This window comes from Nicotiana sylvestris, chromosome 2 (assembly GCF_000393655.2).
Source record: "Nicotiana sylvestris chromosome 2, ASM39365v2, whole genome shotgun sequence".
Lineage (NCBI taxonomy): Eukaryota > Viridiplantae > Streptophyta > Magnoliopsida > Solanales > Solanaceae > Nicotiana > Nicotiana sylvestris.
The window spans coordinates 196,217,606-196,231,890 of NC_091058.1; the positions used below are offsets into that span (position 1 = coordinate 196,217,606).

Sequence of the window (14,285 nt, forward strand, 5' to 3'; positions counted from 1 at the left end):
TGTTCCTAATGAGCACGTACATCCAATTAGGCACTTCTTGATGAGTTTGCACATAGAGTGAGCTTCACCCAATGTAGGCGCGTGAAGAGCCCAAAAAACAGATTTTTTTTGTCTTTTTTATTTCCTTCTTCTTCTTCTTCTTCTTCTTCTTCTTCTTCTTCTTCTTCTTCTTCTTCTTCTTTATGTCCCACCACCATTTTCACCATTGTCTCCTCCACTTTCTAAGACCAATCACTCATCACCTCTAAATCGGCGCAATGTACTCCTTACAGACGAACAATTTGATTTATTGAATGACCTGGAATCGATTGCCGAGTTAGGTCCGAAGTTCGACCGAGTAAATAGAATCTTCTGGAGAGATTCCTGAATTGCAAAATATATTGAAATGGGAGATTTTGCTCCTCTTCTTCTTCTTCTTTTGGCGATTTGATAATGTGTGTCTGTGTTTAGATTTTAGAGATGAGTTGAAAGTATGATGAGTTTTAGAGATAGTTTTGTTGAGAGATAAAAAACAACTAGTATGATATGCACATCTTTTTTGAATCATAACATTTCTTGCTTCAAATCTCTGTCTAAATTCCTTAACCATGTAGATACCCCAGTACTGGTACCAATTCTTTGCACAATCTGTAATATTTAAAATTATTTTTGGTAAATTTGTTAAGCTTTCTTTCGAAAAATCCAAGTCACTTATAGAAATGCAGAGCTACAAATCTCATGATTAGTTTACTTTTTGAAACATTCCTAATGTCAAAGATTTCTCCAACAAACAATTTTAAAACACAAATTTACCGGTAGATTTTTTTATACATTTAATTATTTTAATGTTTTGTAACTTTTGAAAAACCTCCCTAGAAATATGAGGTTGTTGTTTGGTGGGGAAGTAGATGACCGGGGGGGGGGTGAAGGAAAAAGAAGGGGGGGGGGGAGTAAGATTTGGTGAAAGAAGATATTGAAGGGCGGGAGAGGGAGATCATCCACGGCTTCTGATACGAGAGGGAGTTTGGGGAAGAAGACCATAAGATTTTTTTTAAACTTTCCTTTTTTTTTTGCTAAATAACATTTTCTAATTAGTTTTGACTGAAAGGGAACGTGGCAGATTTTCATTTGTTACTTTGTTCATGTCATCGCATGTGAATATCACGTACTATGATCCTTTTACTAGTTAATCATAAAGTGTTTAATTGACACATATTGTATGTTTTTTGAGTGTTCAATAGGAACAAACTTTAGTTTGAGTGTCTAACTGAAAACTTGTGACAACTTTAAGGGCTGCGTATGCATTTAAGTAATAAAGGAAAATGAGAATATCCCGGAGGTAAGCCCTTATCAATTAAGGCATATACGCAGACTGCCCTCGTATCATAGTCGCAGTCTCTGAGCCTCATTTTTGGTGCTGCCTCAAACGTGATCGACACTACAGAACAACAGAGTCATTTTAGCAAACACTTAGAGTGCGAGAAGAAAATGAGCGGAGCAGTGAAGAAGATCGCCGATGTGACATTCAAGGCCGGCAAGACTATTGATTGGGAAGGAATGGCGAAGCTTCTGGTCACCGATGAAGCTCGCAAAGAGTTCGCTAATCTCCGTCGCGCCTTCGATGATGTCAACTCTCAACTTCAGACCAAATTCAGCCAGGTTCCCTCTCCTCTTTCTCTATATTTTCATTTTTCCCAATATTTATAACTTTTTTTTAATAGTTTAAGGATCTTTTTCGAATTTTAAAATAATTTTTTGCTTATCTTTCATGTGGATCTAGGTTTTGATTGTTGGTTTTTCCATTCTATGGTTTGTCATTTGTGGATCTATTATTAGATAGCTTACCAAGGAATCATTAATTGTTTTGGTATGGTAATTTGGTTGACTGAAGCATGTTTCATGTTTGTGAAATTGAAATTTTGTTTTTGTTTGTGTGTGTGCGTGTGTGTGAAAATCTGTTGCCATAACTTACTAATACATTTTTTCGTAGAACAATTCAAGTGGCAAAATAATAGAATAAGGAACTTTAAAAAGACAAGAAAAAGAAACTTGCTTCAATTAAGTGATGGCTGACTCATTAGATGATAAATGAATAATGCTAGATTTTTGCTTCTGGAGATTTAGAAGACAAAGGAAATGAGAGCTTTCACCTCTTCTGCCCTTTCCTTCCCTTCTATGAATTGAAAGCAAGGACAGATGGGCCTATAAATAAATCTCCGAGTTGATTAGATAACTCATTATGTTTACCTCAATAAGCAAGATGAACTTTCTATCTGCAGAAGAGAACTCTAAGGTTGAGGGGGTGATATCTTTGGGCTTCCCAGTGGCATATATTCGGCAGAACTCTTAACTGCTATATTTATCTAGAAAGGCAGAAGAACCATTACTACTTTACTAGGTTATATTGCTTCTGAGCACTTGTTATTCCATTATTTCTGCAATCGGAGGAATCAAATCTGTAACTGAAAGAACTGTGGATGAATCTTCTGTTTCCTCGTAAAGGAAGACATGCTGCATAATATGGAAACCCATACTAAAATTTCTAAATTGCTGCAGTTAACCCAAAGAGACATACTAAAGTCAAGAGGATAGAAAATGCTACGTCCAGCATTCATATCTTAGTCCTTGAGGAACCTGCTTTGTTGGGGGACTATGCAAGAACTCCAGATCATTCTCTTGAAACTCACCTCTTCATTGTAAAATATCCGCTTCTTCCAGAATGACCTGAACCAATAGCAATAGAGATTCTACTGCTCCCTAAGTGAGCACAATGATTTTGTCAAAAACTTTTGACCAAATCATTTGTATATGCTGTCGTTCTTGCCGTACTTTTTCGGACTTGTGGTATAGAGCAGCACCCTGTTGTTGCCAAGTCTCGGGTGCTCATTGACCCATTTACTTATTGTTAAAAAAGAGAACAATTAGTTTGTTTCCATTTTATAGAATTTTTCAGTTAATGATAGCTATCAAAATTTTGATATGGGAAGAGTTATTGTATAAATGCCGAGGCTGGTAGGCTGCCCTGACCAAAAAAAGTTATTGCATTAATGTAATTTGTACGGACCTTTGTGATGTGACTTTTTAGCCTTTGTCTCTGTTTAGTTTGTTTAACTGTTTTTTGGTCTGACCAAATGGCACTTGCGAGTTTCAAAACTACTGGAGATGTTCTCTAACCAAGGATAATATGTGGAGTAGTGTAGTGTTCGATTAACCACTGGTTTTATAAGTTTTTTTCAAAATAGATATGTGTTCTCTGTTTGGACAATACACTTGGAGGCTCTAACACAACGTTGTTCTTTGCTTCTATGCCAAGCAGGAACCTGAACCTATTAACTGGGAGTATTACAGAAAAGGAATTGGTTCTCGCTTGGTAGACATGTACAAAGAGGCCTACGATAGTATGTGCGACTTCAGATTCTCGTTTTCTGCTTCAAATCTTTTTCTTATTATTTTTGTATTGATTAATCTTTTTCTTACTTTATTAGAATGCTCTTGTTGTACCGTTATTGTTACATCTCTTATTTTTTGGGAATTGGGCCTTTACAATCAAATAGAAAGCCCCAAGGGCGCCATATTCTAGGAGCCCAAACTATGTGATTGAATAAATCATCCTGCGGGTCAAGGGCTCCGTCTCCCTCCCCGCCTTCAAACTCTTATTCTTATTTTTCATAGAAAAATCTCTAATCAAGGATAGAACAAGAGCCGTTTTGCAACATATTTTACTTTGGAACTGTTGGCCAGAAATCTTTTTCTGAACTGTTAAGTATATTATTGATATAAGCAGCAAAACACAAAGACTGTTTTATAGATACAATCCAGACTGGAGTGGGGAACAGTCCAGTTCAATTTGCATTTTCCTCTTCTCCTGCCTCTTAATCAAAATTCTTGCCAGATCCTTTTCATTTCTGCACTAGATTATTAATACCTTATTTTGGATCTAGCAAGAATAGATGACAATTCATGATATCTGAAAGAGTACTCCTATTTTCCTGCATACTTTGAATCCACCATGGATATTAACATTACTTTCTTGACTCACCTAGCTTATTATGATTTTACAAAATTAAATATTGAGTTAAGATTTGCTAGCTCAGCTCAAAACATTTTCAACGTAATCCTCTAATACTGTTAGATTTGTTGCTCAAATTCCTTCTAAGTATTCACTGCAAAGCCAAAAAGGTTTAACAGTTGCACCATGTTTGCATAATACTGTTGGTCTCATAGTTCAGATGAAATTTCATCTTGAAGTCTAAGCAATCTAGTATTCATCTATACAAGGCTCTGTTACTATTGGAGTAATGGAGCTTATAATCATATTCCAAACTCCAATGATATTTGATGGCTTGTTTTAACTGTTTCCGACTTTCTAAGTTGTTCTCTTTGGACTAAAGAATACCTTTCATTCTTGTACTAAGTTTCTGTAGTTTTTGAACAATGTTTCTTGCAGGCATTGAGATCCCCAAGTTTGTGGATACGGTGACTCCTCAATATAAACCCAAATTTGATGCCTTGGTAAGAGAAAAATAATACTCTCGATCCTTACCTTTTCTTATCATTCACTAACTCCTCCCTCCGGTCTATTTTAATTGTCGTGGTTACTAAAAATAACTAGTCCAAAATACTTGTCATTTTAGAAAATCAACATGTAATTAATTATTTTTTTATATTTTGTCCTTAGTATTAATTATTCTTGATACTTAAAAACACTGATTATATTACATAGAAAACCTAAATTTGAAGAGTGAATAAGGGCATAATATAAAAAATAGCCCTTATTATTCTCTCCGTTTCAATTTATGTGAACCTATTTCTTTTTTAATCCATGCAAAAAAGAATTACCCCTTTCCATATTTAGAAACAATTTACCTTTATGCAATGATTTATAGCCACACAAAATATATGTGCCTTATGTTACACCACAAGTTCAAAAGTCTTTTTTTTTTCTTAAGCTCCGTGCTTAGTCAAATAGGTTCACATAATTTGAAATGGAGGGAGTATTAGTTTCTTAAGAAACGTGTAAAAGAGAAGCATGACAACTAAAATGGACCGGAGGGAGTATTTGTTATTGGTATTATCATACTACTATAATTGGTTGAAAATTAATATAGGGAAATTATCAATTGCTCAAATCCTACAAACTCCTCTTTGTATTGATCTGAATCCTTATAAATTGTAGCTATTGCCTTAGAAAGGCATCCATCTTTTGGAATAAAAGTAAGTCTAGGTGTCGAGCAAATTGAAACTAATCAAAAATACATGACGTACATATTTCAATAGAATCATTTTATCAAGTTATTTGCCCTAGCAAGTTAATTCCAGATATTCTCTTTTGTTGCCAACGGATTGATAGAATATCATTACATGATGCATGGCTTGAAGCCAAATTGACATGGTGATTTGATGAAAATGCCAAATCACCCCCTGAACCTACCTTTTCTTCAGAAGTTTGATGCTAAGTTTAACACAAGGATGATGTGGTTAAATTAACTTGTTCTGGATCGTTCTTTTCTATTGCAATAAATTGTAGTTGGTGGAGCTGAAAGAAGCTGAGCAGAAATCTCTGAAGGAATCTGAAAGATTAGAAAAAGAAATTGCAGACGTGCAAGAGTTGAAGGTGATGCAAAGTTGCCCCCTAATTTTCTCTTATCTTCATGTATTCATGTCTGTTTCCCCGCCTCTATCTAACTCGGTATATGCATGCCATTGTGCATTTCTATGGTTTTGTTTTGATGAACAGAAAAAACTTAGTACCATGACGGCTGAAGAATACTTCGAGAAGCATCCTGAGCTGAAGAAGAAGTTTGATGATGAAATTCGAAATGATTACTGGGGTTACTAGTTGGCTTAGCAGTTGTTGGGTCAACTTTAGGATGGATTATCCAAGTTCATCCCTGGTTAGGAATAAAAGAAAAAGTAGTACATTTTTGTTTCATTTTCCGTGTCCTTTTTTGTGAAATGTTAACTGCAGTGAATATCATCACTTGGACATCCTAATGTAGCCCTGTTCGGATGAAAAATTAGATCAAAATTCCATGAATGAAAGAGAATCTCGAAAGATTTGTGCAAGTAGGATAGTAAATGAGTTCAGTCATTTGAATGAAATAGATGTCAAGTACATCTTATATTCTGGGGTCAACTCATATTCTTATGGAAAAATAGTGCAAATTTTCACGGAGGTTCAAATTTTGGTGTCACAGCTCCAAATCCACGTGTTTGCCCTTCCACTTATTTGCTGTCTGTTACGATGGTGTTATTATTATTTTTTTTTAGCTTTTTTAGTTGTTACGAACCTATTCTTTTGCTTCTTTTTTGATATTATTGTCTCTTCTGTTGAGCCAAGGGTTTCCCGGAAACAACCTCTCTACCCTTTGGGTGTAGGGGTAAGGTCGTATACTCTACCCTCCTTAGACTGCACTATTAGGATGGATTTTATTGGGTGTGTTGTTGTTGACAACTCCAAATCCACATGACTGACATTTGGATCCGAGCAAACCTAACCCATATAGGAATCCCTGCTAACATGCTTCTTTCATGCATGCAGAAATCTTTTTAAATAGGCAAAATACACAAATAGCTACCTGAACTATACATCAAATTCATGTTACACGCTTTTTGAGGGCGAATATTATATTACACACTTAATCTTACACAATTTTGAAAAGTTGCGTGTGTAATATGATATTCGTCCTCATAAAGTGTGTAACATGGATTTGATGTATAGTTCAGGTGGCTACTTATATATTTTGCCTTTTAAATACTACTTATGAGAATGAACCATTTAAAACAACTTATTTTCATTACAAAGTAATATATGTTAAAAGTAAATGATGTTTCATTTATGCATCATATATGAGTAACTATAGTTTTACAACTCAAAATTACAGTCTGTGGAACCTCTGTGACGAGAAATGAAAACAAGCCCCGCGATTTAAAAGAATAGAACTATCCAAACTTATTCAACTGAGAGAGGTGAAGCTGCCCTAATTGCGTATGGATTTTGAAAAGACAACCATTAATAAGCCTTGATGATTTCTTATGATTCCCCCAACTTTCCTTCTCCTCTCATAGAGCTTCCATAGCAGTAAATTGACATATGTGAGAATATAATTTCATTAACTAATTATTTATAAACGATCCGTTATTAAATAGCGTTGTTCCACACTTATTGAAGGCACTCGTCCAAATCGAAATAGGAATAGATTTATTTTTTCCCTACCATTTCCAAGCTTCGACTTAAATGTGTATCCCTAATAGCTTGTTTGGATGGATGTTAGTCATTGTTTCATAACGAATTGTATTATAATGTATTGTTTCTTTTGTGCCTATAATATTTAAATAAATAAATTATATTATTTGTCGTTGTTTAAGAATATTTTTATAGTTTAGTTTGATCGTAACGTATTGTACAATAACTAATAATTATTTGTCTGATTTTTATTGTGTTAATTTACTAAAATACTCTTCACTATTATAGATATTAAATTTATCAATAATTACTATAAAAATACTTTAAGACAAATTCTTTTTCTTAAAATTTATCATCAATTATGCCATGTAAATCCATTAAGCTATCATGTTCATGCAACTCCTAATGAAAGTAATCAAAAACAAAACAGTCAACCAAAATCATCAAAAATAAAAGGCATTAGCACAAAAAAAAAGGTCGATGGAGAATGATAAAATAAGAAAGGAAAAGGTATGAGCAAACTAACCACAAATCTTAGGTGGAGATGTCTAATAAGGTATATGGTGAAGTAAAACGAAAAAAATAGTACATATAGGGTGTGTTTGGTATAGCGGAAAATGTTTTTCGTGGAAAATATTTTTCAAGAAAATATTTCTTGGAAAACAAGTAGTAATTTTATTCATTTTTCGATGTTTGGTACGCAAATTAAGGAAAATGGCTTCTCAAGAGTATTCATAAATAATTTAGATATAATAAACATGAAGCCATAAACTTTCAAACCAACAACCTTCCGAACCCACAAAATTCTTAAACTTTCGAACCGTTAAACTTTCAAAACCACGGAATTTCGAACCCGTAAACTTTATAATTTTTAAACCCGTAAACTTCCAAACACATAAATCTCCGAACTCATAATTTTGGAACTTGTAAAAGTTTAAACCTTTAAACCGATAAATAAAAAAATTAAAACTGAAAAATATATTTAAAAAATATTTTTTTTTTGGGGGAGGGGGGTTGACAATAAAAAAAACAGAAATTTAAATTATAAAAAAAAATCTATGCCGGGGTTGTACAAAAAAAAAAGAAAAAGTAATTTTTTGGGGTGGGTGGTGCAGAAAAACGAAAAAACAGAAATTTAAAATTGTAAAAAAAAAATTAAGGTAAAAAAATAAAATTTTTTTTTTAGGGGAGAGGTGGAGGGGTAGTAGGGTGGGTGGTAACGAAAAAACTGAAATTTGAAAAAAAAAAAAACTTTTTTTGTAGAGGAGGGAGGGTGAGGGGGTTGGGGTGGGTGGTGCAGAAAAATGAAAAAATAGAAATTTGAAATTGCAAAAAAAAAATTAAGGTAAAAAAATAATTTTTTTTTGCGGGTGGAGGGTGGGGGTAGAGAGGTAGTAGGATGGGTGATAACGGAAAAACTGAAATTTGAAAAAAAAAAAAAAAGTCTCTTTTGGAGAGAGGGAGTGGGGTGGGTTGGTGAGAGCGGGGAAGGTTGAGAAGGAGTTTTGGAAAATGTTTTCTCTTCTCTTGATAAGAAAAATATTTTCCTCTAATAGGAGGAAAATGAGTTCATAAGGAAAATATTTTCCAAAACATTTAAGCCAACCAAACATGGGAAAATTAAAAAATATTTTTCGGTAAATATTTTCCTTCATACCAAACACACCCATAAAGGATAAAAGAGGATTATGAATAATAAATAAGGGCAATAACGGGAATAAGAGAAATAACGTAATAATCCAACCAGTCCAAACTTCTTGCTATATAAAATGGATCTTTTTCATTGTAATAAATTTAACGATAAAATTTAATATCTTTGAATTACAATCAAATAAATATTACATTTAAAATAACAAATATTATACAACAAACAAGATGTTAGGCTTGTTTGTAACATAACACCAGTATATATACAACTATACAATACCTGTTCGCCAAGTAAAAACACAAATCGAGTACACACATTTTGTTTTTTCTCATGGAAAATTCAGCTTCAAGTTTACAAGTTGTTAGACATAGAAGGACGGGAGCGGTGTTGTTCTTCAAGAAAGTCAATCCCCCATTCAAGAACCATCCTCCACTTGAATTTCCATATCAGAACAATTCTCCTTTTGAGGAGAAAGTTGCCAAGAATCTGCAACTGAAGAATAATACTCCTATTGAGAATGAAATTACAGAATCTACTGCGGCTGATGAAGAACGTGTGTTGTTTGATTTTGGGAATGATTATGGATTTTGGCAAGTGTTTCAATGCTTGGAGAAAAATATCCCTTCATGTTTTTGTATATTCTAAATTTTTGTCTACAAGTTTTCGTCCCAAGAATGAGTTTCTGCAGCACAATTAATCTTTTATGATTCATGAATGTTCTTGTTAGTACAGGTAATGTAATTGTTTCTGTTTTGAATTCAATTATGAATGTAACGGATTCATTACCTTCTTCCTAAAGGCTTCGATAAAAGTGTTGGAAGTCCGATCCATTGTAGAAACACTGCAATATACATTGTGCTAATTTAAGAATATGTTTGCTGTAATTAGAAAAAAAAAGGAATGGGTAGTTTTCTTGAACGAAATTATTTTAATGGGTCAGCTTTGATTCAACTCATCCATTTACACAATCACATTACACATCTATTTACACAATCTCTTAGTCTCAAAAGGAATGATACACTTTGAATTTTGTAAGTCCAACTAATTGTTCTTTGATTGCGATGTCATGTCTTTTAAATATTTGGAATTGTTTAGCTATTGTGATTTATAGTACTTTTTATATAATTTTTAAATATATAAATTTTATTTTAAAAAAACTTAAAGATTCTATGTCCGAATTCACGATCAAATTTAAGAGGTTCGACTCTCGAAATTTGAACTATATCATTCTTTAAACAGAGGGAGTAATTGTAAAGGTAACTTTGTTTAATAACAATGATTGATAACCTAAAATAAATGATAAGTAATATTAAATTAGTGATATAAAACATTAATTGCATTGCCCGTCTATATAACTTATATCCGACGAGGAATCATTCTTTTTATTCTAAATTTAATAGGAGAAAAATGATCATGTCTCACGATTCAGCAAAAAAAGAAAAAAGAAAAAAAGAGAGGAAAATCTCCGCTTCTTTGTAATTGGAATGAAGCAAAACTCATTGAAAACATCCTTTTTAAGTGTCCTCTGTTGTAAGTAGTAAATAATGTTGCCAATTAATAATCTTGATATGCAGAGAAAGTCTAGGAGTAAATGCTAGTATTTTTAATTTTTTACCTTATTAACGTGCTAGTAAAAACGGAAAGGAAGAAAACAAAATTAATAGACAAAAAGAGAAGGATTTTATAAAGGAAACGGAAAAGGTCCAATTATGTCCTTCTACGATACGAAATTGAACACATTTGCCCTTTGTTAATTCTTTAGCCCATATATGTATTATGACCAAAGTCATACTCCGTAAACCGCCGTAACGGCGCTTAGTCTCTACGACTAGGTAAGCCTAACATTTTGGCGAACATGAAACGAAAATATAAAAGCTAACAACTATCACGTAATTTTAAATAAGAAATTAAGATGTCGCTCGGCATATACAATCGTCAACTCTCGAAATGTACATAAATCTCCCAAAATCCGGAATATCTTACGTCACAAACTACAGAAAGAAACATTATTTCTATACTCCAGAGTCTAACAAAAGGAAATACAAGAAGTGCTTGACATGGGAAAGGGTAGATAGGGACTTCGAGGTCTGTGGACGTGGAAGATATACCTTGAAGTCTCTACAGTTGTCTCGCCTCACTAATAATGCGGCTGATAAGCGGTACCTGGATCTGCACTCGAAAAACATGTGCAGTGAAGGGGAGTTAACTTAATTAAAGAGAGTTTTGCAACAAGTAGCCCGTGTACGCACTCGTCACCTCACGTACACGATGCTCATATATCAAAAATAGTACCAAATCCTAAGGGGAGTTCCCCCACACAAGGTTAGACAAGCCACTTACCTCGAGCCAAGCTCAAATCAATTCGTAACAATTCTCTTCCCACGAATATCCGGCCCCGAATGGCCCAAATCTAACCAACGTCAATTACATAACATGAATATAACTACAAGGAACTAATCTAGCTAATGAAATCAAAGCTAAAGTAAGAAATTGAAAAAATTGCCAGCCTCCCCCGGCCCACATTTCGGAATCGGGTAAAAGTCAAAAATTATGAACACTCATTCACTCACGAGTTCACTCGTACAAAAATTATCCAAATTTGATGTCAAAATCCCAATCAAAAATCATAGTTGAAAAACTTCTCCCAATTTCTTCCCAATTTTTATCCCAAATCCGAAATTAAATGATAAAATTAATGATAGTTAAGTGGGATATAATCAAAATCAAGTGTAGAATCATTACCCAATCGATGTCTCTGAAATAGAATCATTACCCAATCGATGTCTCTGAAAATACCTCAAATCTCGTCCAAATCTGAGCCCAAACTCAAGTTTTGATAAAAATGGCCAACCTTCGTTTTTGAAATGTTTAATATGCCCCATGATTCCTTAATCGCGATCACGGAAATAGCCTCGCGATCGCGAAGCTAAACCTTACTGCCCCAGAAGTTAACTCTATGCGTACGCATAAAACCGCACGCAAACGCGATGCTCTGACTCTCTTACTTACGCAATCACAAACAGCCCAACGCGTTCACGATGAGCAAAGCGTGTGGCCCACCTTTAGTCCACTTAACCTTACGCGAACGCGACCTTGGCTATGCGTTCGCGAAGCACCACCTCACCCCACTATGAGTTCGCATTCTCCTGTCAGCGAATGTAGAGAACAAGTCCATCCTCTCGCCCAGCTAGCTTACGTGATCGCGGACCACCCTACGTGATCGCATATAAGGAAACCAGAACTCAGATACTAGAAAACTTCAGCAAAATCTACAATCTTTTTCTTAAGTCCAATAGTCCGTTAACCATCCGAAATCAATCCGAGGCCCCAGGGACCTCAACCAAACGTACCTACCAGTCCCAAAACACTATACAAACTTAGTCGAGTCCTCAAATCACATCAAACAATGCTAAAAATACAAGTCACCCTCCAATCCAAACATAATGAACTTGAAACTTCAAACTTCCACAACTGATACCGAAACCTATCAAACCACGTCCGAATGACCTCAAAATTTGCACACAAGTCATATTCAACATTACGGACCTACTCTAACTTCTAAATTGGATTCCGACCCCGATGTCAAAAAGTCCACTACTGGTCCAAATCTAAAAAAATTGACTTTTGCCGTTTCAAGCCTAATTAAGCTACATACCTCCAAAATACAATCCGGACACGCCCGTAAGCCCAAAATTACCCAACGGAGCTAACAGAATCGATGTAACTCCATTCTAGAGTCGTATTCATACAGTTCTAACTACGGTCCAAATCATAAGACTTAAGCCTCAGTTTATGGACTAAGTGTCCCAAAACATTCCAAAAATCAAAACGAAACCTCCCGACATGTCACAATGATAGAAATAGATACGGGGAAAACAATTAATATGGGATCGGGGAAATAACTCTTAAAACGACCGGCCGGGTCATTACATCTCCCCCTCTTAAAACAATAGTTCGTCCTCGCACGAGCATAGTGACATACCTGAAGTGGTGAAAAGATGAGGATAACGGCTGCGCATATCCTGCTCGGTCTCCAAAGTTGCTTCCTCGACCGGCTGACCCCTCCACTAAACTTTCACTGAAGCAATGTTCTTTGACCTCAACTTTCAAACTTGCCTGTCCAAAATAGCTACTGGCTCCTCAACATATGATAGATCCTTGTCCAACTGGACTGAGCTGAAATCCAACACGTGAGACGGATCACTGTGATACTTCCGGAGTATAGAAACATGGAATACCGGATGAACTCTGGCTAGACTGGGAGGCAAAGCAAGCTCATAATCAACCTCCTCAACTCACCACACCTCCTCAAAGGGACCAATAAACCTTGGGCTCAGTTTTTCCTTCTTTCCGAACCGCATAATGCCCTTCATAGACGAAACCCGGAGCAAGACCCGCTCTCCAACCATGAATGCAACATCATGAACCTTCTGGTCCGCATAACTCTTCTGTCTGGACTGGGCTATGCAAAGTTTATCCTGAATCACCGTAACCTTCTCCAAGGTATCCTGAACCAAGTCCGTACCCAATAATCTGGCCTCACCCGGATCGAACCAACCGCGATCGGTAAGCAAAAGCTAGTTTTAGCAAATAAGAAACGATGGCATGTAGCTTTGTTTCTCTTCTATTCTTTTTGAACATGAAATCATGTACGTCTTCTTACATAGCTATTTTAAAATTTATTTTCCTACATTAATAATAATAGATTTATTTGCTAATTCTATGAATGATATGATAAAAGAATTAATATGTTATACTCCATTACTTATTGTAAATTTAAGTTAGCCTAGATTTCAATCAAGGGTATAATAGTTTTTAAAAGGAAAATGTGAATAAATGTTTAATTGATAAAATTAAATTGGTAAATAAACTTTATATTACATGAAATTGGCAGTGTATAAAAATTGTGTTTTAGAATAGTCCATGCAATCGCATAATCTCAATTCTCAAATATAAGTCTTTGTTCAAATCTTTACAATTATGAGTAATTAGCCCAAACCTTAAAGTACAATTTTCATGTGGCTCGCAGTTTTGCATCTATTGAATTTGTACCCACTTTATAAAAAAAAGTTTAATTGATACCCAATTTTTTAATCACTTCAAATACATACACTTTTCTTTCTTCTTTACTGTTGTTTTCTTCTTCTTTGTGCTTAGAGTTTCTTCTTCTTAATTGTAAAATGGGTTAAATTTGTTGTTGTTTTAACAAAATGATTGAGATTTGTTCTTTATAATATTTGAAAGTTATGTTTCAAATTTGAGCTTATTTAGAGTAGATTTTGGCGTTGAATCATGTACTACATTGTTGAAATTCAAAGACCAAGTTTATATTTCAGAAGTTAAGAGACCAAGTTTATATTTCAGAAGTTAAGATTTAAAACCTGAAGTTGTATTGAATAAATTGTACTTAAGATTCAAATTTCTAAAGTTGCATTTGAAAGATAGAAAAATCTGAATTTTACATTGAAGAGA

General features: G+C 34.6%; 1 protein-coding gene across 1 annotated transcript; it reads left to right on the forward strand.

Annotated features, from left to right (window-relative positions):
* Positions 1-1,314: 1,314 nt before the first annotated feature.
* Positions 1,315-6,034, forward strand: LOC104210329 (ATP synthase subunit d, mitochondrial). Its single transcript, XM_009759208.2, has 5 exons — positions 1,315-1,638; positions 3,296-3,377; positions 4,427-4,491; positions 5,507-5,593; positions 5,717-6,034. The coding sequence occupies exons 1-5, from the start codon at positions 1,468-1,470 to the stop codon at positions 5,816-5,818; spliced, it is 507 nt and encodes a 168-aa protein (XP_009757510.1). The 5' UTR covers positions 1,315-1,467; the 3' UTR covers positions 5,819-6,034.
* The last annotated feature ends 8,251 nt before the right edge of the window (positions 6,035-14,285 follow it).